The sequence below is a fragment of the Ascaphus truei genome, chromosome 20 (assembly GCF_040206685.1).
Source record: "Ascaphus truei isolate aAscTru1 chromosome 20, aAscTru1.hap1, whole genome shotgun sequence".
In the NCBI taxonomy this organism is placed as follows: Eukaryota; Metazoa; Chordata; class Amphibia; order Anura; family Ascaphidae; genus Ascaphus; species Ascaphus truei.
Genome location: NC_134502.1, coordinates 5,338,078 through 5,364,777, shown reverse-complemented (window position 1 = coordinate 5,364,777; position 26,700 = coordinate 5,338,078). Strand labels below are relative to the sequence as shown.

At 44.4% G+C, this 26,700-nt stretch overlaps 1 protein-coding gene across 1 annotated transcript in view; it reads left to right on the top strand.

The window, feature by feature from the left end:
• LOC142471213 (uncharacterized) overlaps positions 1-26,700 on the top strand; it is a 41,776-nt gene that overhangs the window by 5,957 nt on the left and 9,119 nt on the right. The window contains 5 exon segments of the mRNA XM_075578009.1: positions 1,346-1,452; positions 1,910-2,026; positions 17,283-17,342; positions 17,866-18,013; positions 19,432-19,539. Coding sequence (XP_075434124.1) covers positions 1,354-1,452; positions 1,910-2,026; positions 17,283-17,342; positions 17,866-18,013; positions 19,432-19,539 — 532 coding nt within the window. The 5' untranslated portion in view covers positions 1,346-1,353.

Genomic DNA, 26,700 nt, shown 5'->3' with positions numbered 1-26,700 from the left:
CCATACTTGTTCAGTCTTTTTCTAATTGTACTGTCATGAACTTTAACATGCTAACTGAGGCCTGTAGAGTCTGAGATGTAACTCTTAGGTTTTTTGCAATTTCTTTGAGCATTGCACGGTCTGACTTTGGGGTGAATTTGCTGGGACGTCTACTCCTAGGAATATTGGCAACTGTCTTGAATGTTTCCTACTTTTGAATAATCTTTCTCGCTGTAGAATGATGGACTTTAAATTGTTTGAAAATGGCCTTATATTCTTCCCAGATGGATGGGCAGCAACAATTTCTTCTCTAAGATCATTGCTGATGTCTTTCCTCCTTGGCATTGTGTTAACACACACCTGAATGCTCCAGATCAGCAAACTGCTAAAACGTCGGCTTTTATAGAGGTGGTCCCACTTGCTGATGATCAATTAATCAAGGGCATTTGATTAGCAGCACCAGTCTGCTACTTAGCATCTTTATTCCTATGGAAGCAGTAAGGGTGTACTTAGTTTTTAACACATAGCTTCTCCATTTTGGCTTTATTTTTGTTAAATAAATCATGACACGGTGTAATATGTCATGTGTTGTTGTTCATCTGAGGTTGTATTAACCTAATTTTAAGACCTGCTAAGGAACAGACGATTGTTATTATGACCTGATATGTAAAACCATAGAATTCAAAGAGGGTGTACTTTCTTTTTCAGACGACTGTTTTACATGTTGGTGCAGGGGCGCACAATCATTTCTGGGGTGAGGGGGGGGGGGGTTGGCAGTTAGAGGCCACGCGCTTCCCCGAAGACATTTAAATTAAATGCCGGGGATCGCGTGAGGCCGCTGTAACTTCACTTATTTTGCATTCCAGCGACACATCGCCATGGCAACCAGGCATCAAATGACCTGTCATTTGATGCTGGAGCTGAACGGAGAGGGGGGGGGGGGAGCAGGTAGGGGGGTTTGGGGAGATAAGTTTGCGCTCCCCTGTGCTAGTGCATGATCCTGTCCTGTTTGAGATTTCTAGCTTTCTCCATTGTCTCCCAAGCTGGTCTCTGTCTCTGCCTACCTCTCACTTCTTGATATTGCTCTGAAGGACAAGTACAGTCATATCCCTAACTGCAGAGGTCACCACCATGTGTTGAAACGCCTCCTCAGGAACCAGAAGCATTTTTAGAGTATCTGAATAACTCGTTGGTGATGAACAATGACAAGAATCAGATCACTTCCTCACGTCTGTCCCTCCCACTATAAGGTTTCACAGATAGAGAGGTCCCATAGTCTTTCTCTTCTGTCCCTCACAGTGACACAAACAGAGAAAGCCATTATTGCTTGAGATCTGTAGATCTTACCCATTCTGTTTGCTTCCAGAGCCCACCATGGAGCATCTGACTAACTCGATTATGATGGACAAGAAGCAGCTAGCTGAAGGAATCTTGAATCACATCTTAGACATCATCTACCTTCTAACTGGAGAGGTGAGGGCTTCTACAGAAGGTCATAATGGCACCCCTCGTATTATCTTTTAAATAAAGTAGCACAGATTATATTTTAGTGCAGGATAGTGTCTTGTTTAAGGATTCCTGAAATATGGTAACTTTCCACATAGTATTTCAGGTTGGTCTCTCTCCTATTATTGATGTGATAGGACAAGTACAGTCACTATTCCTAACTGCAGAGGTCACCAAGTGGAGAAACACTCCCACAAGGACCAGAGCTCATTCTTGGAGTTCCTAAGTAATTCACTGATGATGAAAAAGTACAAGGAGCTGATGACTTCCTCATATCTATCCCTCCCAATGCAAAGAGACATAGATAGATATGCACCATAGTCTTTCTTCTCTGTACTTCAAAATGCACAGTGACACAGACAGAAAATGCCCTTATTCCCTATATCTGTACTTCTGACATCTCCCATGTTATCTTTTGTCTCAGAGACCTTTCTTGGAGCATCTGACTGACTCTCTGATGATGAACAAAATTAATAATGAGAAGATGACTGAGAGGATCTTGAATCACACCCAGGAGATCATCTACCTGTTGTCTGGAGAGGTGAGAGCTGCTGTACAGATGCAGCGGCCGTTATAAGAACACTTCATGCGTTGTATACCTCGGAATACCCATGTCATGGCGCGGGATTTCTTCCAACTGTACCGCCCCTTCCCGCCTTAAGACGCGAGTGCAGAAAATGGCATTTTAGTGTTAAACAGTGTTAAACACTGAAATTGACACAGTTGCACAGTAGCACAGTTCTGTACACATTACATTTCATTGCACAAATAGAAACAGAATCCATGCACAAACAAAGCAACCGCGATAAACACTTGTGCTGGGCGGTTGGTCACGTTAATGCCGCGTGGAGTACAGCAGCGCACACGAAAACGGTTCCGTGATTTGTTCGAATAACGGCCGCTGCATCTGTATAATGTCATAGTGCGTATGTGTTACTTTGAGAACCGATGTCTAGGGACAGATGCAGTTATTCAATGACAGAGCCTGGGACAGACAAGACAACATAGCGCATAGGGAGAGCACAAAATAATAAAGGGACATGACTAGGAAGAAGGAGAGAACAGATAAAGTTGATCAACCGTGAGTTTGGACACAATAGAGGATTTTGCTAGTGAGCGGATAGTCCCAATTGATTGGCTTTTGTCAGAGATGAAATTAAGGACCGACCAGCCACGTTACCAAATACTGTCAGAAACATATATCACCTACTTGACGAGAACCAATAATTGTGGAAAGCCTGCAAGAGGCAAGACCTACAAAAAACAATCGATCTGGAATGCGACGGCCGCATGTAGAGTGCAATCACGGAAGCTAAAAGTCGGAGAAAGGACCTCGCAGAGCTCCGGCACATCCAGACATTTAACGAGGTCTTTAAACATGACTACACGTGCAAGGGCCATTTACTATCGAAAAGAGCCATGAAATTTGAGAGAGCCCATATTGAAGGGGAGGAGCAAAGGGACACAGCTGCATCCACCGCTGCCTCTGCACGTTGGAACACCAATTTGGAAGCAAACTTAGAGGTTTACATGTAGAAAAGGAAGCCGTCGCTGCTGAAGCCCAAGCCAAGATCTTTGAAACAGCCGGAAGACAAGATGGCGGGGAGCACTGGAGAAATCCAATAGCTTTAGAAGATCCAGCACACCAGAGACTATTTAATAAGTCATGCCAGTATGAACGCCAGTTCACCATCTCTACCCGATGAGGAGGGTATTACAGATGCCAAAGCTATGGAGACTCCACATGAATTAGAGGAACAGCATCTTCAAGCATACCCTACATGGGGTGGCTACATCTACCACAGTGAAGCACACACTCACATGTGTACGGATGCACTACACCAAGCTCGCAATCCAGGTACTTTAACACAGAGAACACCCTTTCTCATACTTGCACACTGTCACCTTACATCCACTGCACGTAAGACACGACTGCAGGGTTCCCCTCAGCAAGGACTATTGCACATAACGCATACCCAACACATACACAAAAGGCATCCAATAAACCCTTCTCCACCTTACGTTCAATGTTGTGAACCAATATGATGGACAGAGCAACATACCCAACTACAACAGCCCACATCTTCAGCCCTAGGTACACCAACCATATCTAGTACTAGCTATTTAAAGAAACGAAAGACCAGTCACAAGATACAATAATACTAGAACACCTTTCTCGGTCCATATGACACACGTGACACCCATAGAGTAGTGTTTTACCAAGTCCTGAAAATTGCCGGGTAACGGGTGCCCAGTGGAAAAATAGAACATTTGCAAGGCCGGGTACCAAGTACCCGGGCCCGGCAGCTTTGAATTACCTGGAGAGGGTGAGGACGACCACGGTAACATTGTGGGAGCAACGGCAGACATCCTGGTGGCGGTGGCAGCAGAGAACATCATTGTTGAACTAGTGGGAGCAGCGTAACACATCCTATCACAGCCAGTGCCGGTGGGAGCCGGGGAACGTTACCGGAGCAGGAGCATTCATATTGGATAGCCAGCTCCTTATCCTTCGCAGCGGTCCTCATCACCCTCCACCGCTGGCTACAGGTAAGTCTCTTCTGCTGCTCTGCTCCTGCCGTTATCCAAAGGAGGACCAACGAAACAGAACAGAATGGAAATTACCGGACACCGGGTCACAGCCCCCTGGGTAATTTCTGGATACCCAGTACATCACTACCATAGAGGAAACCAGGAGCCTATTCAAGGAACTTGGAGTTTGCTTCAAATGCTGCGCTTCCACAAGTCACCTCTTCAGAGACTGTAAAGACGCTATCAAATATACAGAGTGTGACACTGACATGTAGTAGCTTTATATCCAGAGACAATTAAACGGGAGAAGAGAAAATAACACCACCATCAGTCACATCCAAGTGCATCAAGATTTGTGGAGAAGGAGGTGATGCGAGATCCTGCTCTAAAATATGTCTTGTAGTACACCCCGAGTGACAACCTGAAAAGGCTATAATAGTGTACACCATCATTGATGATCAAAGCAACTGATCTTTAGTTAGGTCAGAGTTCTTTGACTTGTACAATATATGAGACAATGCTTCCCCCCTACACACTCAGAACATGCGCAGGAATGATGGAAACAACACGTATTAGAGCAAATGGCTACATCACGTGTTCCATAGATTGTAGAATAAAGATACCACTCCATACTCTATACGAGTGTAGTCAGATGCCAGAAAATAGCTAAATTCCCACACCAGACAGGGCACGTCATCACCCTCACCTCAGAAGAATAGCTGATCGCGTCCCACTGTTAGACCAAGAGACTCAGGTCTTACTACTGCTTGGCAGGTATATCTTTAGGGTATACAAAGTCCGCAAACAGCGCAACGGTTCCCATAACACCCCGTATTCCCAAAGTCTTGACCTGGGATGGGTAATTGTGTGTGACGTATGCATTGCCAAAGTGCACAGACCTGACAACGTCGATGCCCTATAAACAAACATTGGATAATGGACGTGCATCTCTCTTCAAACCATGTCCTAACCACTTCAACATAAAAGTAGGACTTGGCAACAAGGAGAAACAAAGGCATATCACTGAAACTTACAGAGATATCTTTACATGAGAGAAGTGTGGAAATGGTCTAGGATGTACAGCATTGCAGACAACAAAAGACAATGATAAACCAGCTCCATCAATGGAAGACAGATTTACTGAGGATGATGGATAAAGACCTCTTTACAGATGAATCAAACAGTTTGGTGACTCAACTTCCATTTCATTCACCCAGAGAACATCTCCCAAACAACAGAGAACAGGCCCTCTCTAGACTTGCTTTGCTGCGTTGCAACTTAGGCCAAGTCCATAGAAGGACAGGTCGCACTGAGCCATGCGGACGCTCCGCGCTGAGCCCCTGCATCCTCAATGAGGATGCCTTGAGAGAGGGCTCACGCGGGCGTCCGCAGGCGTGCGGAGGCGCTGGATTTTTCAGCCGACAGCCAAGCTGTTTTTCAGTGCGCTGTCGGCTGAAAACATCCAATCAGCGTGGAGCAACGTCACGTCGGCGTGATGTCGGCGCCGTGACGTTGACGTCGGTGCGTCGCGGGCGATTGGCCCAGCGATGTCACTGCCCCGCCTCCCTCAGTCTCGCCCCGCCTCCGCTGGTGCCCGCTGGCTCGCCTGCATGGGCATGAAATCGCGCAGATTTCAGCAGGCGAGCCTCAGTGTCAGCGCGGCTCGGAACTCCTCACCCCTCTATGGCCCCAGCCTTAGAAAGGAAGCCAGAAACAAAGCGTCACTTTATGGACTTCAAGCAGAAGATATTCGACAGTGGTTAGCAGAACCCACTCCTCCACTGAATGAAGGCGAAGAATGCTGGTACCAGCATTATTTGGCGTTTACCACCCACATAAACCTGGTCAAATCCGGGTGGTATTTTTTTCAAGTGTTCAATTCCTAGGAGTCTCCTTAAACTATGTTCTCATTACTGGACCAGACTTAACTAGTAGTTTTCTAGGAGTGTTAATCTGCTTTAGGAAGGAGGGGGAAGGATCCAAACAGGGAAAAAACGGTGCACAGACAAAAAAGGTAATGCTGGACGTGATGACCAAGAACAATGTTTATTGATTCAAATCCAAAAACGTTTTGCTTGCAAGTTCTCTAAGGCTTGGGACATGGTAATCCAAACAGCTCTGAGCAGCGCTGACGCTCATGCTCTCCTGCTCAAGCAGGAGCTTTTTTGTGTCCCTGCATGAGCGTCAGTGTGCGCGCTTGTGAGCCGGGTGGGAGGCGGGGCGGAGGCGAGGCGGGTCTAGCGCGCTACGTGACGGCACCGACGTCACGGACTGCCATTGGCTTTTGGCAGTCACGTGACCTGCCCTCCGCTTGCCTCAGCGGGAAAACTTAAACTTCACTGTCTGCTGCAATTCCACACGCCTCCGCACACCTGCGGAAGCGTGAGGAAGCGCTGTCTAAAGCCGTGCACATAGGTATGAATGTTTCCCCTCAGCGCTGCTCAGCACGGTCTTTTTGACCATGGCCCTGCCCTTACTTGTTTCGTACGGCGTAGGTGCTTTGTCATGCCTTGGGATTTTAGCCGTCTGTGGAAACCCAGGACTGAGATACTCCATTGTGTAATTTCTGTTCATGTTCCTACAATTAAGCATAACAAATTCAAAGACTCCATTTTGTATGAAATAAGGAATCATTATCTGCCTGTCTGAATTTATTAAGCCTCAGTAAGCCGGAGACAGAACATATATATACATATATATATATGCTTATACAGTACCGACACACTTTATTCGAGTGTGGCCGGTACCGCAAGCCGGGAGATTTCCCGGCTTGCTAGTGGCCGCCCCTCGGCGTGCCGCGCGTCATAGACGCGCGGTCACGCGTCTTCGGGAGCGTGCGCCCCCTGCACGCGCGTCCAGGGGCTCCCCGAGGGAGCCCTGGTGTCCCGCGATCGCGGGACAGCGGCAGGGGGTTCCGGGGGACCCGGCGGACCCGGCAGCGGTAGGGAGAGCGCCCCGATCGGAGGGCGCTCTTCCGCTGCTTCGGCGCGCGCCCGTCACTCTCGGGCGCGCGCCAGGCTACTGCTGCGGCCAAGAACGGGCAAATGCTCGAATAAACTTGGTCGCAGCAGTATATGCTTTAGCCATTGAATCCTTTGTATATCAGTATTGCTTGACCTGAAGAAGAGAGGAGAACTCTCGAAAGCTTGTCCTATGACATAAATTGTTAGTCCAATAAAAAAGGTATCACCTAATACTGAAGAACTCATTTATTCTGCTATATATATATATATATATATATATATATATATATATATATACACACACACACACACACACACACACACACACACACACACACACACACACAGTGGTTGACAAATCACCAAAAAATCTACTCGCCACACAAAAAAATCTACTCGCCACCTAGTACCAAATGTGTGCTTCTTGGGCCAATATTTACTCGCCCGGGGGTTAAATCCACTCGCCCGGGGCGAGCAAATGTATAGGTTTGTCGAACACTGTATATATATATATATATATACTTAGTTAAGTTATGGTGAGTAAAAAAAGTAACAACCCTCCACAGCAAAGCATATAGCAAATGGAAATATACTGTATGCTCATTTGCATGTCTTAGACAGGTCTGCAACCCCGCCTTTCACCATTATCACCCAGCACACAGCATTTCCACTGCAGCAAGGGATTCTGGGAAATGACATGCAAATGAGCGCACAGTGCCACTTTTTGCTTCAAAAAATATTTTAAACATGGTTCCCTATAGGCTTAAGCTTGCTGCATGGTCACAGCTTTGAGCACAGCCAGGGTTAAGATGCATAGCCAGAAAACCCGGGTTGCAGACCTGCCTAAGACATGCAAATGAGCATACAGTATATTTCCATTTGATATATATATATAATTCTAAGTTGGATTCCGTTTTCCATTTTTTTGTATGTCAGAAGCATCAATATCTCACAAACGGCACCACGTAGCACCACAAAATTTTCACTGTACATTCTGCTGCGGATTTGTAGGTCAACGCAACTATTTTGAGCTTCCAATGTCACTCACCTCCCAAGTTATGGACATTCTAAGTTTCACTCGGCTGGACAGCAGTAATGTTAGAGCGAGAGCAAGGGGCGGGGACCGTGGCTACTAAGGGAGGGGGCGTGGCTACTAAGGGAGGGGACGTGTCCTTGCCTTGATAGGGCTGTGTGTGTGTTAGTGATTCTCAGCCGGGGCTCCGCGGAGCAGTCCCAGGGGTTCCGCCTGGCCGCCCGCACTCACTGCTGCCCCTGCACCTCCCCCTTCCGCTCCCCTCCTCCTCCCCTCCCTCCTCTCCTCCCCTCCCTCCTCTCTCCTCCTTCCCTTGACTGGACATTCTGCTACGGATTTGTAGGTCAATGCAACTATTTTGAGCTTCCAATGTCACTCACCTCCCAAGTTATGGACATTATAGGTTTCCCTCGCCTGTAATGCAATAATGTTAGAGCAGAAGCAGGGGGCCGGGGCGTAGCTTCTTAGGGAGGGGCGTATCCTTACCGACTTCTGTGTTTTGTGTGTCTGAAGTGAGATGTGCGGAGGAGATGTGCCGGGGGGGGGGGAGAAAACATTGAGGGGGGGAAGAAATCTGATTGAGGGGGGTGAAGAAAACTGAATGAGGGGGGAAGAAAACAGAGTGCGTCAAGGGATGGGAAGAAAAAGGAGTGAGTGAGGGGGGGAAACGGGGTGAGTGAGGGGGGAAACGGGTTGAGTGAGGGGGGGAAACGGAGTGAGTGAGGGGGGAAACGGAGTGAGTGGTGGGAGGCAGAGAGGGGGGAAACAGAGTGAGTGGGGTCGGAGAAAGCAGAGTGAGTGGGGTCGGAGAAAGCAGAGTGAGTGGGGTCGGAGAAAGCAGAGTGAGTGGGGAGGAGAAAACAGAGTGAGTGGGAGGAGAAAACGGAGTGAGTAGTGGGGGGAGAAAACGGAGTGATTGGGGGGACGAGAAAACGGAGTGAGTAAGGGAGGGGGGAGAAAACGGAGTGAATGGGGGAAGCAGGAGAAAATAGAGTGAGTGGGGGAAGGGGGAGAAAACAGAGTGAGTGGGGGAGGGGAGAGAAAATGGAGTGAGTGGGGAAGGGGGGAGAAAACGGAGTGAGTGGGGTGAAAACAGAGTGAGCGGGGGAGGGGGGAGAAAACAGAGTGAGGGGGGCGAAAAATTAGTGAGTTGGGGCGGGGGGAGAAAACAGTGAGGGAGGGAGGGACAGAGAAAACGGAGTGAGGGAGGGAGTGGTGGAGAAAACGGAGTGAGGGAGGGGGGTGAAACCGGAGGGAGGGGGGAGAAAACAGAGTGAGGGGGGGAGAAAACGGAGTGATGGAGGGTCAGAGAAAACGGAGTGAGGGAGGGGCGGAGAAAACGGAGTGAGGGAGGGGTGGAGAAAACGGAGGGAGGGGCGGAGTAAACGGAGTGAGGGAGGAGCAGAGAAAACGGATTGAGGGAGGGAGAGGCGGAGAAAACGGAGTGAGGGGAGAAAACGGAGTGAGGGAGGGTCAGAGAAAACGGAGTGAGGAAGGGGCTGAGAAAACGGAGTGAGGGAGGGATGGAGAAAACGGAGGGAGGGGTGGAGAAAACGGAGTGAGGGAGGGGCGGAGAAAACAGAGTGAGGGAGGGGCGGAGAAAACAGAGTGAGGGAGGAGCAGAGAAAACGGAGTAAGTGAGGGAGGGGCGGAGAAAACGGAGTGAGGGAGGGGTGGAGAAAACGGAGGGAGGGGCGGAGAAAACGGAGGGAGGGGCGGAGAAAACGGAGGGAGGGGCGGAGAAAACGGAGTGAGGGAGGGGCGGAGAAAACGGATTGAGGGAGGGAGAGGCGGAGAAAACGGATTGAGGGAGGGAGAGGCGGAGAAAACGGAGTGAGGGGGGAGAAAACGGAGTGAGGGGGGAGAAAACGGAGTGAGGGGGGAGAAAACGGAGTGAGGGGGGAGAAAACGGAGTGAGGGGGTGAGAAAACGGAGTGGGAGGGAGGACACGGAGTGGGAGATGGGAGACAGGAGAAAAGGGGGATAGAGAGAGGGCAAAGGAGAGAAAGGAGAGAGGGGAAGTGGGGGTCGGGAGAGGGGAGAGAGAGAGAGCAATGGGGGGGAGAGAGGGCAATGGGGGGGAAAGAGGGGAGGGAAGGTTGTAGAGGGAAAATGGAGACAGAGACACACACACACACACACACATACATACAGACACAGAGACAGCCAATGACACGCCCCCCGCTCCTGCTCTAAAAAAATTGCAGGACAGTCGATCGCTCATGCTTGGAGAGCTTGTGACGTCACTGCTCTCAAGCATGAGCGAGCTGAGCGGCAGTGTGGCCGCAGCCTAAAGCTGCGTGGAGAGATGTGCCGGCAGCACGGGAGGGACGGGGAGATGAGCCGGAAGCAGGGGAGTGGGTGGGGGGGGGGGTGAGGGTCGGGGAGATGTTCAGGAAGCGGGGGGATATGTACCAGCGGGGGGAGGGGGGGCGGGGAGATATATTCCCCGGGCGAAGCCGGGTACAAAAGCTAGTGTGTGTGTGTATATATATATATATGTGTATATATATATATATATATATATATATATATATATATGTGTGTGTGTGTGTATATATGTATATATATATATATACAAATAGGTTTTACCAGATTGGAGTCCGGGAAAAACGAGACAGCACACAGTTTTGTAAGTCCAAAAGAACTATATTCAGTTTAACATGGCACCACATCCAACGTTTCGATCATCTAAACGTGACCTTCCTCAGGGACGTGCGTGACGAAGGTCACGTTTAGATGATCGAAACGTTGGATGTGGTGCCATGTTAAACTGAATATAGTTCTTTTGGACTTACAAGACTGTGTGCTGTCTCATTTTTCCCGGACTCCAATCTGGTAAAACCTATTTGTATACATGTGCATATGGGACAAGCATCAGCATTTTCTCTCTTGTGCCAACTGAGTGTGATTTTTTTTCATATATATATGTGTGTGTACTGTATCAGCTCAGGTCGCATGTTCGGGATACGCTCCACGTCATTGACTCCATCTCCAGTGTTAAATGGAAATCTACCTACCTTTGGGCCACATGCGATGTGGCCTCTCTCTATACAGGTAAACCCCGTTATAGCGCGACCCGTTATAACGCGAAATCGGTTATAACGCGGTTTTCACGTGGCTCCCGTTTAAAAAAATAAATTAAAATTAAAAATTAAATTTTTTTTGCACATTGCACACACTGCACACTCTCTCACTGCACACTCTCTCACTGCACACTCTCTCACTGCACACTCTCTCACTGCACACTCAATCACTGCACACTCTCTCACTGCACACACTCTCACTGCACACACTCTCACTGCACACACTCTCACTGCGCACACACTCTCACTGCGCACACACTCTCACTGCGCACACACTCTCACTGCACACACTCTCACTGCACACACTCTCACTGCACACACTCTCACTGCACACACTCTCACTGCTCACTGCGCACACACTCTCACTGCACACACACTCTCACTGCGCACACACTCTCACTGCACACACTCTCACTGCACACACTCTCACTGCACACACTCTCACTGCACACACTCCCACTGCACACACTCTCACTGCACACACTCTCACTGCACACACTCTCACTGCACACACTCTCACTGCACACACTCTCACTGCACACACACTCACTGCACACACACTCACTGCACACACACTCACTGCCACTGCACACACTGCCACTGCACACTGCTCACTGCACACTGCACACACTCTCACTGCACACACACTCACTGCACACACACTCACTGCCACTGCACACACTCTCACTGCACACACTCTCTCTGCACACACACTCACTGCACACTGCTCACAACACACTGCACACACTCTCACTGCACACACTCTCACTGCACACACTGTGCACACTGCACACTGCACACACTCCCAGCACACTGCTCACAGCACACACTCTCACTGCACACACACTCACTGCACACACTGCACACTGCACACACTCCCAGCACGCAGCACTCCCAGCACACAGCACTCATAGCACACAGCACTCACAGCACACTCTCACAGCACACAGCACTCACAGCACACTCTCACAGCACTCACAACACACTCTCACAGCACTCACAGCACACTACACCACACTTCCCACTCCCCCTCCCTACCTTTGGTGTCGGCTGCTGAGATCGGAGCGGAGCTGGCATCAGGAGGAGGATGGGGGGTGTCAGGAGGATGGGGAGTGTCGGGAGGATGGGGGGTGTCGGGAGGAGGGGGGGTGAGTGAGGAGCAGGCTGGGACTCGAAGGGCTGCGTGGGCTATGCCGCGGCTGGACTCGCTGTTGCTAGGGGACGGGTAGGGCTCCTGGCCACCTCTTCCTTCCTTCCCTCCTCACTCCCTCCCGATCAGACGCGCGGTGGCCATTTTTTTTTTTAAATCAGCGCGACCCCGGGTCTAGCACGGTTGGATCGGGTGGCCCCCGAGGACCGCGCTATAACGGGGTTTACCTGTACTTGTATAGATCATGCCAGGGGGATTGAGGCAATACGTTTTTGGCTGAACAGAGACCTATCCATTCCGGAAAAACATAAAAATTTCATTTTAAACAGTGTTAGGTTTAGTTTAAACCACAATTATTTTTTATTTGAGGATGTATATTATTTACAGATCTGTGGAACGGCCATGGGCACGAGGTTCGCCCCCAGCTATGCAAATCTCTTCATGGGATTTTGGGAGGAGAGATTTGTGTGGCACAATGACATTCTTGGGGCGGGCCTTGTGTACTATGGCCGTTTCATCGATGACATTATTATTATTTGGGATTGGGACAAGACTGATTTACACAACATTTTAAGTTCCTTTGATGACAACCCTTTGGGATTAAAATTCACATTTAACATTGATGCTACATCTGTGGTCTTTCTGGACCTAGTACTTAGCGTGGACTTAGAGTCTAACTTTGTGATGATAGAGAGGATTTGGCCCGGGATTAAAGGGGTTACACCCCATTTGGCCACCCTCTACTCTCATCTGGGAAGCAAGGGGTTAACTGGACTGAGGTCCAGTAATGTGTTATGCGCTGCTTAAATATTCAAATGTTTATTCCCCTATGTAAATGTATTGTGTTATCCTGGTTTTTGCACTCACACATACACTAGGGTTGATGCGGGAGGGAAGGGGTTAAAATGGTGATTATTGCCCTTTGTGTAATTTTCCCGCATTTTTCAGGTTCCATTTTGCAGCCGTCCATAGGTCGCCATTGAGCCTCCATGCTTTCTAATGGCAGAAGTAGCGGTTTTGGACCTGTTTTCCAGCGACGACCAGCAGGTGGCGTCCGAGAGGAGGAGCGGCGGTTTCCCATTGTAAGTCAATGGGCTCATTGACTTCAATGGAGATTCCTCAACGCCGGCCTCGAGGAACAGGTTGGCAGCCATCCAAACCGCAGACCGCAAAAGCGGTTACAATGTGTTTTAAAAGAGTTTAATCACTTTGGTCAAGTTCAACGACAATTGGCGTGGGAATCTTGGGTTCTAGGGCCCCTGGGAATAAAGTTCTTTTTGTCCCTACCCCCTAGGACCCCCACACACGATCCACACCGGGTCCGGGAATGAGGGACCCCCGTAAGGAGTCGAGCGGAGAAGGAGGGTCGCACCATTGAATCTAATGGCGGTGGGCGCCATGAATTGTCAATGGCGGCGCCGGCCATTGATTCCAATGGGGAAAAGCCGCATGGCAAAAAAACGACTAAGTGAAAAATGTTGAAATGTGTAAGTCCATATCTCCGGTTCTGGAATGACCAGAGGGATGGGATTTGGGTGGCATATAGCCAAGATTCCGGCTTTAATGCATGCCCATTCCCAGCCCCCTCAGACCAACCAGACGGAGTGTGGACGAAGGTAAAGATTTGTGGATTTTCTCAGACTTCAAAGCCGGCGGTTCCTCCATTGAAAGTCTATGGAGGGAAACTCCATTGACTACAATGGCGGAGTTGCTCCATTGAAACCCACGGCGGCGGAGCCCGTTGTTTTCAATGGGGATTTAGTGAAACGTTGAGATTTCTTTTTAGCGGAGATTTTTATAATAAAATATGAAACGGTTTATGTGATATTTGTATAACTCCGGTTCCGTAGGTCGTAGCGGGCTGATATTTGGACCCTATAGTGTACCACTTCCGGCATTAAGGTCTGGAAAGTTTGGACCCGCTGGACCTACCAGAACCGGGTATTTTAATATGTGTAGGTATTAAAATGTATATGGGGTATTGGGTCTGCTCTGAAAACTGCAGACTCCATCTGCTATGTTAATAGGCAGGAAGAGCATCCTGCAAGAATTAACACAGCCCGGTGATCAAAGGCTAATTGCCTAATTGTTTATACTGGGGGCAGGAACCAAGGAACTGAGTGTTTTTTAAGTGTGATACTTCACACTTACAGGGAAACCAAAATCTGCTTCAAAGAGATTTTGCTAGACAGCTCGGCGCCTTGAGTGTAAAAGAAGGGTTGAAATGGTATATAAGTCAGAGTCACCCCTTACTCAATTGTCTCAATAAATTATATTTTATCATATCTAAGTCTCGTCCAGTTCAACCCAGTTATATTTGGTGTGTATTATTAATAGCCTGTCTCAAAGCTACCATCACAAACATTACTACTGCGGCTCATTTTAAATCTGTGTCAGTAAACAATTTTGTCCATGCAACAAGTAATCATCACCAACAGTGGCTCAACAATATTCCTCTGGGGCAGTTTCATCGACTCAAAAGAAACTGCACAAAAGAGAATGATTTTCTTTCACAGTCAGATACACTCAGTAAGAAATTCTTGGACAAGAGTTATGATGACAAATTGATCATAGACTCTCTCTGCAAAGTTAAAGCTATGGATAGAACAGTAATTCTTAATCAATCAAAAGCCAAGAGGGCTTTGCGTATGAGTTATGATGCTCCAATTACAATTAATAGCACTGATTCCTCTTCTGTGAGGTTTATTACTACCTATAATCAGGCCTATAAAAATATTAACCATATTTGGAATACTCATTGGAGCATCCTCAAATGTGATCCCCATTTAAAAACCATTTTGCCGGAGAGAGCATCTATTGTATATAGAAAAGCTAGAAGCATTAAAAGCATTCTGGCTCCTTCCAAATTAAAGTCCATTGATCCAGCCGCTTCGTCCATAGATGTGGGTCCGAAAGGTAACCACAAATGTGGACGTAGCCGTTGCATCACTTGCAAGCATCTGTTACTTCAAACACAATTCAGTTCTCACAACAAGGACAGGGTCTACTTTATTAATACACATATCGATTGCCTTAGTTCCTTTGTTATTTACTTGATCCAGTGCGGCCGTGGCCAACAATATGTTGGCCGCACTACACGTCCATTGCACGTTCGCTTCCTAGAGCACAGGAGAAATGTGATAAAAGGGATCAACACACATAGTGTACCCCGTCACTTTAAAACAGCACATAACCAAGATCCCAAATCTATGACAATTATGGGCCTGGAATCTGTTTCTCCGTGTGCTCTGGGGGAGGATCGTTTAAAAATTTTGTGCCGCAAAGAGACGTTCTGGATCCACCAGTTGGGCACTCTTGCCCCTGGTGGGTTGAATGAATGTCTAGATGCAAGTACCCTGGTTTAGCCTGTTCCTCCTCTGCTCTTGCTTTTTGGAGCCTTGTTTATATTTGTAAATTCCATATTCCTCTGCTCCTCTCCTTCCTATATATATAATATCTAGTTATTAGGATAGACATATATGCAATTATCATGTATATCTTTATATTAATTTAGGATAATAGGTACAAGATTTGGCTGTATGCATATAGGTCACTTACTTCGATCTCCTTGGAATGGTTATACCACTTGAACTTTATAATATTAATATATTATTCACTTACATTACGAGGTATAACTTTAATTTATTTTAAATATTTATTTGGTTTTAGACAAAATTCACACATCTTCACCATATTGATTTTTGTTTTCAATTTTCTATGTATTTATTAATTAATATTTGTAATTAGAATCTTGTAATCACTAATCATGTCACAATTAGTGACTTAGTCACACTTAGTTGGGTTTCAACACTTTTATGTTTTTTGATTTATTAACTATGTTGTTAAAGACAAGTTCACTTTTATTTATAAGAATAATTTTGTTTGCTTTTTGATATATATATTGTCTCTCTGTGTCTCTACAAGATAATATCTATTCAATTGCCCTTTCTAGCAAGATTATGCCTTCTCTCTATATACACTCCATTCCTGACACCAGAACTGGGACTTACACATCTTTATCACACAAAAATACAGGCCACAGTATATTTTATTAAAGAGTTATATTTAATAGGTATATGTACTGATAACCTGTGAATGAACTGTGGGATTTCCAAGTCATGGATGCCGAGGGACCAGATGGCTACCAAGCTTGGTGCCTATGGGTCAGTTCGGAGTCCGGACTTGAAAGCCTCAGGGATGCCAATTTGTTAGAACAGGAGGGGTACTGCAGTTCTGCTTGAGTACCCGCATCCTGGGCTAACACAGGGCTATCCGGCCACCATTTGCCAGAGCCCTGACTCTGTGGAGCCTGGACAGTGGGTGGGCTCAGTATGCAAAGAGGCAGAGGTGCAAGGTTGGCGCATGCCCATTAGCAGAATGAAAAAAGTTGCCCACCCAGCTTTACAATACCGGAAAATCGGTGATTGGCTGGCAGGGAAATTCCCACGCTCTGATAGGCTGTAGAGGTTTGTGAATGGGACACTGAAACCCATAAGGAGCGTTCCAGCCAATCAGAGGGGCAGATTCCAAGCGCCAAACCAACAGCGGCAAATTCAAAGGTGCTCTGTGCTGAATAGACGCGAGCCGGCTTCAAAGATTTTGAGTGAGAAAATGTTTTAAGTCCCACTTTTTGAGAACGTAGCAGTCGCGGCTGACATTGCATGCCGAAATCAGTTCCAGGAGTTTGTGAGTACCTCCCGGTCATTGGAAAGGACTCCTACAGAGGTCATTTTTGTGAATTTCGTTTAAAGGACTATTTTATTCGTTAGCCCCGTTCCCAGTAAATGTTTTAACCCTGTAAATTGTGTTACATTGTGTGTATGTCTTTGTTTTTTGTTTTTTTTAGTTAGCAATATTCTTGTCTTCTTTTTTTTTTCAACTTGTATTTTATTTTTTTTCAAAACATAGGAGAGGGGGAGAAGGGGAGTACAGAAAATAAAAAGGGTGGGTGGGGAAGGGTAGGGGAATACATCCGCAATGGTCTCATATCCCCTCACCTCTCATCTCATACATAACTCTCTTTCATTCTGTAGGAATACATAACTGTGAGGAAGAATTCCCCCCATAGCAGCATCCACCTGCTAACTGGAGAGGTGAGCACTGCTGGTGCATGTTACATTATACCAGATTCATGACTGTTCTGTCCCAAGCTCACTGTGGCAAGTGAGTAGAGGCAGGCAGCTTCACTCACTCCCTGTTGATGCACACAGAGTCCTTATTTTCTTCTGTAATCTATATTGTAGAACAACAGTAACAAAAAGGGGTGGAGACTGGGCAGGTAACAAATATAGGGGAGGGGTCAATTATATTAACTTTACCAGAGGAGATAGGTGAGGTGACTTCTCAAGGTGGCTGCTGGCTGAAAGAGACAGTATGCTTGCCTGTTCAAGAAGGAAATATGTCAAGGATAAACCAACAGCCAGGGGTCTTGGAACATACCAAATTAGAGCCAGTGCAGTAGTTACCCTTTATTGTCTACGCTCTGTCTGGACCTGTGTGTATTATTCTATCTTCTCTCTGTGTTTCTCTGCATGTGCTTGTTTTACTGTCTCTTTATAAGTAATTACAGAATAAATTGCTCTACGTGAACGCTGAATGGGATTCTCTCTCTCTCAGGTACCTATAAGGTGTGAGGATGTTGCTGTCTATTTCTCTATGGAGGAGTGGGACTATATAGAAGGACACAAGGGGCTTTACAAGGACGCAATGGTGGAGAATTACAAGTCCCTCAAATCTTTGGGAATCCCATTAAACAGGAGTTCAGGTAGAACTATGTTTTAAAAAGTTCATAGCTTCCTGCTAGATTCAATAGATGTGACATACAGACAAACTCACGTGTAACAGAAATGGTAGAGAGGAAAATAGAAAAGGGACGAGAACAAAAAAGAAACAATAGTGCTATTTGTTTCCAAAAGTTAATCAGTGTATTAACTAACATCCAATGGTTGCACTCACGTTTGGGAAGTTTTTTTAAGCATTTAGCCTTTGAGGAGTCTCTCCTTTAGCTCTCCCCTTGATCACTCTCCTGCACAAATCCTCTAGGGTCGCTCGGGCTGCAGACACAGCTTCCCTATTGTGTAGTTTGGATTCCACCCTCAAATCTACCTGCCGAGATGCTCCGTCTGCGTGTGGTTGCACAAGGGCACTCAGTCCTTCTCGTGCAGGACCGTCAATGGGGGCTGGGTAATGTCCTCTGTTTACTCGGCTATCTCCATCCTATGCATTTCGCCGGGGTACTCGGCTTCATCAGGGAAGCCACAGGGTTGCACTACTACTACTAAATCTAACTGGAAGCTATGAGCTCTTATGAACTTTTTTGGACTTATTTGCTTACCCTCCAGCTGAGGATGGATTATTAGTTGCTACACCAGCTGATTTATTGCTTTAAAGCTTTCAATTGTTGTTTTATTTAGCTGTGTTGTCTTAAAAGTTTTTATAGATGTTTTACATACATTCACCAGCATAATATATTTATATCATATATACTCTTTTTCAATATTAATGCAGGTGCAGTCACGAGTATTAGAACACTTGTATCTGGGAGATTCTGAGGCAATCTCATAGTAAATTCTTCAACATTGCCTCAACATTTCTGTGAGATTCTTAATGGCCCATATGATTAGCACAGTGGGGGGTCCCTGCAGTTCCATACAAACTGAATGGGACTGCAGGGATCCCTGCTTTGTTAATCTGATGGGCCATTAAGAATCTCACAGAAATGTTGAGGAATTTACTGTGTTACTGCCCCAGAATTTCCAAGGCAAGAGTTCTAATGCTTGTGGCTGCATCTGTAATTTAATATTTAGTTGAACAGTTATATACTTGTATAGAATTATGTTTAGAACCAAAATATCCCACTCGGGGTTGATGCCAATTATGTAAAAGATATTATCAGCAGAGACACAAGTTTGCAGTCTCTCTCTCTTCTGTGTTAGCAGAACACCGTCCCAAGTGTATTAAAATGGCGACGTAACCCTTGTGGGTTAAAAACTCTTAATTAAAATATTTTTCTATCTTAATTTATATGTGAATACTATGAAGATAGGCTCAATTAATTTTGAGATGGGACAAATCCATAAAAGATTCTTAAGAATGAATATACATTTTTCAATATCTTTAAACTGCTATAATGTATGGTGTAAATGTATACACATCTGTTTAATCCTCTATTGGAACTAACAGGCCTCCACTATGACAATCTAGATATTGTATCAATTAAAGAACAGAGAGAGGATGAGAGAGAGGAACAGGACATTCAACAGGGGCAAGTTCACTCAGACACCAGTGCAGGTGAGTAACATACAGGATAATAATCTCCATGGAACATGGGTCAGAATTAGTAAATAGTCTCCCCGAGTTCTTAAATGTTAAGTTAATGTGAATATTTTTGACTGTTTAAAACCCTTTAAAATAGTTGGTAGGTGTATTTATATTCCAATGTTAATTTATAGCAAGTTCATTTGTTTTAGGGAAAAAAAGAGTAAATGTGTGTGTATGTATATATATGTATATGTGTATATATATGTATATATATGTATATGTGTATATATATGTGTATATGTGTGTGTATATATATGTATGGCAACAAATTATATCTATGGCGCTCTGCACTAGTGATATACCATATATATGATAAAAAATCAAATAAATTTATACAACCAGTGTCGTGGATATTCTCCCTTGGTATTGATGCTCCACACGTGGTGGGTACACATGTAAGGAAAGAAAATCAAAACATAGTGTAATATTGTTAAACACACATATAAACATGCAACATGAGACAGACGCTGAGAACAACAGGTGACAAATTACAAACACATTTAATAAGGTATATGATTAAAAATACATAAAAATACATAAAAACATATATAAGGATCTGGTAGGACACTCCAACTCAAGTGGGGGTTCCTGCTTACCAAACGTAAGATGGTATCAGGCAATGGATATTGTTAAAGAGTATCCCCTCTTGTGGATGGCCGCTGCTGTAGCAAACTCCTGGGCTCACACGTGGAGTCTCCGTCTCTGTGACCTCCGCCTCTGTCCGCTGTGGACATGTGATGCTGGCGTGGAAGCTGACCGCTGTAAACACCTCCTGCCTTGCCGCTGAAAGCGCGCCAACCGGAGCAGATTCAAATGCGGATGGATATGCGCCAAAGATACAGCAGCCCGCAGGTAGCAGTTCTTAATTCCAAGGGGGACAGTGTTCACCACTGAGTGTGGGAGACCTCTCAGACCTCTCAGTAACACCCTATGCGTTTCGAAAGTAAGACTTTCTTCCTCAGGGGTAAATGTGATATGAAAAAATAGTCCCTGTATGTCCCGGTATATGTAGTCCCGTAATAAAGGTGCAGTACACCATTGTGAACTTGATCATGCGCAGATGGATGCGCTGGGACTCTCAGCGTCACAAACATAACATAGACACAAGACAAAATGAAAAATTACAATAAACAACTGTTATTAATTAATATATTACACAAAAGTACATTATTAGTACATACATAATTTTTGGAACCATAGGATACAATAAAGCATTATCACTATATAACATGATAATACTTGAAGTAGATAAGGCTGTGAGACCACATATATAATGGTATATGTGGCCAGTCCACAATTATGCAAGAAGTATAATGAGCAGAATGTGCCATAGTGTAAACCATGTTGGTTGGCTATTATAATAGGTGAATAGGGGGTGAGATGTGCCCCGTGGTGGGTTAAAGTATTAAAATGTTATGGTGTGCCAATGTGTATAAGAATATATGTGATGGTATATAAGTGTGACATATGCTAGAAGGGAAGTGATGTGTGGATGTATAATAATGTGAATTAATGTGTATAAAAATAAGTGAATATAGAATAATGTGTGAGACTATATTAATATAAATACAGTGACTAATCAGTGTAATAATATTTACAAAAATTTTTTTAAATATAAAATATATATTTTTTTTTTGTGATAAAGTAATTAATGTGAATTGCTTATACTGCCATATAATAATATTTATTATTAAATATATTTATTATTAAATATATATTTTATATTTAAAAAAATTTTTGTAAATATTATTACACTGATTAGTCACTGTATTTATATTAATATAGTCTCACACATTATTCTATATTCACTTATTTTTATACACATTAATTCACATTATTATACATCCACACATCACTTCCCTTCTAGCATATGTCACACTTATATACCATCACATATATTCTTATACACATTGGCACACCATAACATTTTAATACTTTAACCCACCACGGGGCACATCTCACCCCCTATTCACCTATTATAATAGCCAACCAACATGGTTTACACTATGGCACATTCTGCTCATTATACTTCTTGCATAATTGTGGACTGGCCACATATACCATTATATATGTGGTCTCACAGCCTTATCTACTTCAAGTATTATCATGTTATATAGTGATAATGCTTTATTGTATCCTATGGTTCCAAAAATTATGTATGTACTAATAATGTACTTTTGTGTAATATATTAATTAATAACAGTTGTTTATTGTAATTTTTCATTTTGTCTTGTGTCTATGTTATGTTTGTGACGCTGAGAGTCCCAGCGCATCCATCTGCGCATGATCAAGTTCACAATGGTGTACTGCACCTTTATTACGGGACTACATATACCGGGACATACAGGGACTATTTTTTCATATCACATTTACCCCTGAGGAAGAAAGTCTTACTTTCGAAACGCGTAGGGTGTTACTGAGAGGTCTGAGAGGTCTCCCACACTCAGTGGTGAACACTGTCCCCCTTGGAATTAAGAACTGCTACCTGCGGGCTGCTGTATCTTTGGCGCATATCCATCCGCATTTGAATCTGCTCCGGTTGGCGCGCTTTCAGCGGCAAGGCAGGAGGTGTTTACAGCGGTCAGCTTCCACGCCAGCATCACATGTCCACAGCGGACAGAGGCGGAGGTCACAGAGACGGAGACTCCACGTGTGAGCCCAGGAGTTTGCTACAGCAGCGGCCATCCACAAGAGGGGATACTCTTTAACAATATCCATTGCCTGATACCATCTTACGTTTGGTAAGCAGGAACCCCCACTTGAGTTGGAGTGTCCTACCAGATCCTTATATATGTTTTTATGTATTTTTATGTATTTTTAATCATATACCTTATTAAATGTGTTTGTAATTTGTCACCTGTTGTTCTCAGCGTCTGTCTCATGTTGCATGTTTATATGTGTGTTTAACAATATTACACTATGTTTTGATTTTCTTTCCTTACATGTGTACCCACCACGTGTGGAGCATCAATACCAAGGGAGAATATCCACGACACTGGTTGTATAAATTTATTTGATTTTTTATCATATATATGGTATATCACTAGTGCAGAGCGCCATAGATATAATTTGTTGCCATACTCATCACCTGACTGGGGGTCAGGATTATATCTCAGGCTGCCTGCCTATTGGGATATAGCGCTACCTATTTGCTTTCCATTGTGTATATATATGTGTAATACGAGCTTGAGACAAAAGGTGGCACTGAGTGCTCATTTGCATGTCATTTCCCAGAATCCCTTGCTGCAGTGGAAGTGCTGTATGCTGGGTGACAATGGGGAAATACAGGGTTGCAGACCTGTCTAAGACATGCAAATGAACATACAGTAATATTTACAGTTGCTTTATGCTTTACTGTGGAGGGTTTTTGTCGCTTTTTTTACCCACCATAACCTAAATGACAGTGGTGATTACCTAGTCTAGTCTCAAACCTGCTAGCCATTAAGACCAGCCTCACACTGATGATACCCATCAAGGTTGAAACATGTATGTGAGTGGGTCTAATGGCTTTGCATCTCATCCCAGCCTCTGTCTAAAAGCTGTGTTTAAAACAGCATGCATTGGCTTGAGGATTGGCTTGTGTAATACGAGCTTGAGACAAAAGGTGGCACTGAGTGCTCATTTGCATGTCATTTCCCAGAATCCCTTGCTGCAGTGGAAGTGCTGTATGCTGGGTGACAATGGGGAAAGACAGGGTTGCAGACCTGTCTAAGACATGCAAATGAACATACAGTAATATTTACAGTTGCTATATATATATATATATATATATATATATATATATATATATATATATATATATATATATAACATACACAGAAGAGCGAATACCGCATCACTACCAATAAGTAAAGCAAAGTCAAAACCAACCTAAATCATAAAAATATATCTGAAATAGTTATAGCAAAAGTATAAGCTGTAGGTGGTGCTAGAGGAAAGAAATGAATATGGAAACACAGAAAAAGAAAACCTCTAAAGTAGCACTCAGACAAGTGTTTGCAAACAATAGAAAGGGTACTTTAATTAAATTCAAAAGAAATAACAGACATACAAACAACTGACTGGAGAGCCTGCCTGACTAAAAAATGAAAAAAACAAATGGGCAGAAAAAAACAAAAAAAATATGATACAACACAATATAATAGACCCAAAAAAATATGAAAATATGATGCCCTTAAGAAACTAGCTTACTGTGGGAACAAAAGTTCCCGCAATAAAGCAATATAGACCGGCCGGTCACCACATATATAAGAGACTGAAAAACATCATAGGTCTACATAAATAAGCATGGAAAAATACACAAAAAGTAACATGAGTGTTATGCTGATAGCAGTAAAAATGTCACTAGCAAAGTGTAAACCTATTGCAACTCAGGTGATGCTAGAGCAAGGGAGACATATAAATGAGTATATTTAGTGACCCAAATACATAGATTGAAGCAGATGGAAAACAAAAAAAAAAGGGAGGGATAAAATAACCCAAGATACTCAGCTCCTTGATGTAAAGATACTGCAAACATGAATCAGCACAGCACAGTCCACTGAAAAAGTCCAAGCATGTAGGACATAAATGGAAGTCCAAAATAGGCAGAGGCAGGCAGGATCAACAGCAGCAAAAATTAAAATTAGCCCACTAACGCGTTTCGGCAACTAAGCCTTCTTCACGAGTGGTACTAAGGCTATGTAGCAGGGGCATTTAAATAGTTAGCAGACAATTACAAAATTCGCGCCAAAAAACCACATATAACACATGAAATCAATTACTTTGGTAATACATGCTGTTGATTGGTATCGGTGGTGTTTTGCAGCTGTGTGGTAAGATGTTTTGATGCTGGGATGTTCCCAGTATCCACTTCCTGAAGCGAGGTGTCTTTATCAAACCCTCGCGAGAATTGTGCATGAATCTCCACACATGCGCACTGTGTTGTAGCTGTTGCGCCCGCCATCTTTGTTATGGTATTGACTTTTGCCATTAGTGATGTCATTTCCTATAGCAGACGAGTGAAGAGTCTCACGAGATTTGTCCCTTACTTCCCGCACATGTGCAATGCATATTGCTCTATTGCGGCGGCCATTTTTGAAAGGGTAAAATAGCCCTCAGCAGAATTCTGATCTTTATTGGACAATAACGTAAGGGCAAGTCCTCGCGCATGGGCAATATATGTTAAGATGCCCAGACACTTCATTCAGAGTGTCACAGCAGAACAATGAGTCCACTCGTCTGCTATAGGAAATGACATCACTAATGGCAAAAGTCAATACCATAACAAAGATGGCGGGCGCAACAGCTACAACACAGTGCGCATGTGTGGAGATTCATGCACAATTCTCGCGAGGGTTTGATAAAGACACCTCGCTTCAGGAAGTGGATACTGGGAACATCCCAGCATCAAAACATCTTACCACACAGCTGCAAAACACCACCGATACCAATCAACAGCATGTATTACCAAAGTAATTGATTTCATGTGTTATATGTGTTTTTTTGGCGCGAATTTTGTAATTGTCTGCTAACTATTTAAATGCCCCTGCTACATAGCCTTAGTACCACTCGTGAAGAAGGCTTAGTTGCCGAAACGCGTTAGTGGGCTAATTTTAATTTTTGCTGCTGTTGATCCTGCCTCTGCCCTATTTTGGACTTCCATTTATGTCCTACATGCTTGGACTTTTTCAGTGGACTGTGCTGTGCTGATTCATGTTTGCAGTATCTTTACATCAAGGAGCTGAGTATCTTGGGTTATTTTATCCCTCCCTTTTTTTTGTTTTACATCTGCTTCAATCTATGTATTTGGGTCACTAAATATACTCATTTATATGTCTCCCTTGCTCTAGCATCACCTGAGTTGCAATAGGTTTACACTTTGCTAGTGACATTTTTACTGCTATCAGCATAACACTTATGTTAATTTTTGTGTATTTTTCCATGCTTATTTATGTAGACCTATGATGTTTTTCAGTCTCTTATATACAGCAGCGGCAGCTTTTATTCGAGTAAAAGCCGCCGGCTGCATGCGTCTGGGAAGCGGGTAGCCGCGGCGCGTGGCGGCGCACTGTGACGTCACTGTAACATGCGCGCCCGGCTTCCCCGTCTTCCCCGGCTTCCGCAGGCTTCCCCGACACCCCTGGAGATCAAATGAAGGTAAGCGGGGGTGCGGGGAAGCAGAGCGGCATAGCAGGAGCCTTGTACGGGGTCGGGAAGGGATTTAAATTGCGCGCGAAGTGGAGGGGGGGTGCGTGGGGGAAACGCGGCGGCGCGCGGTTGTTACTGGCGGCAGCTGGGGTAGATCCCGGCTTGCCGGCGGCATTCAGTGCAATAAAAGATGTCGCTACTGTATGTGGTGACCGGCCGGTCTATATTGCTTTATTGCGGGAACTTTTGTTCCCACAGTAAGCTAGTTTCTTAAGGGCATCATATTTTCATATTTTTTTGGGTCTATTATATTGTGTTGTATCATATTTTTTTTGTTTTTTTCTGTCCATTTGTTTTTTTCATTTTTTAGTCAGGCAGGCTCTCCAGTCAGTTGTTTGTATGTCTGTTATTTCTTTTGAATTTAATTAAAGTACCCTTTCTATTTTTTGCAAACACTTGTCTGAGTGCTACTTTAGAGGTTTTCTTTTTCTGTGTTTCTATATATATATATATATATATATATATATATATATATATATATATATATATATATATATATATATTAGTTTTTATATATATATATATATATATGTATGTATAGGTTACCGTTATTTTCTTTTCTGGGTCTCCAATCACTGCACTGGGTACTAAATTTGCTAGTTCCTCCCCTTCAGATTGTAGGGGAGACAGGTGAGAGCCGGGAAGGCTGGACAGTAGAAGGTTACAATAAACGAGATAGGAGAGGATAAGGGCCTGCGTTAGAGTTTTAGCAGTAGAACAACAGAGGAAAGGGTGTATCTTGGAAAATGGAGGAAAAAAGCAAGTTGGGAAGGTGTCTGATGCTAAATTCATCTCTAGTAGTGCTGAAACCTGTCCTTTTAAGTAACTCAGACTGAAACCCTTGTCAAAACCATCTTGCATAAATGCTATCAATGACTAAAAAGAGAGAACAGAAAAATCTTAATTTTTCTTCTGACACCAGTCTTTAAGTCAACGGTATAT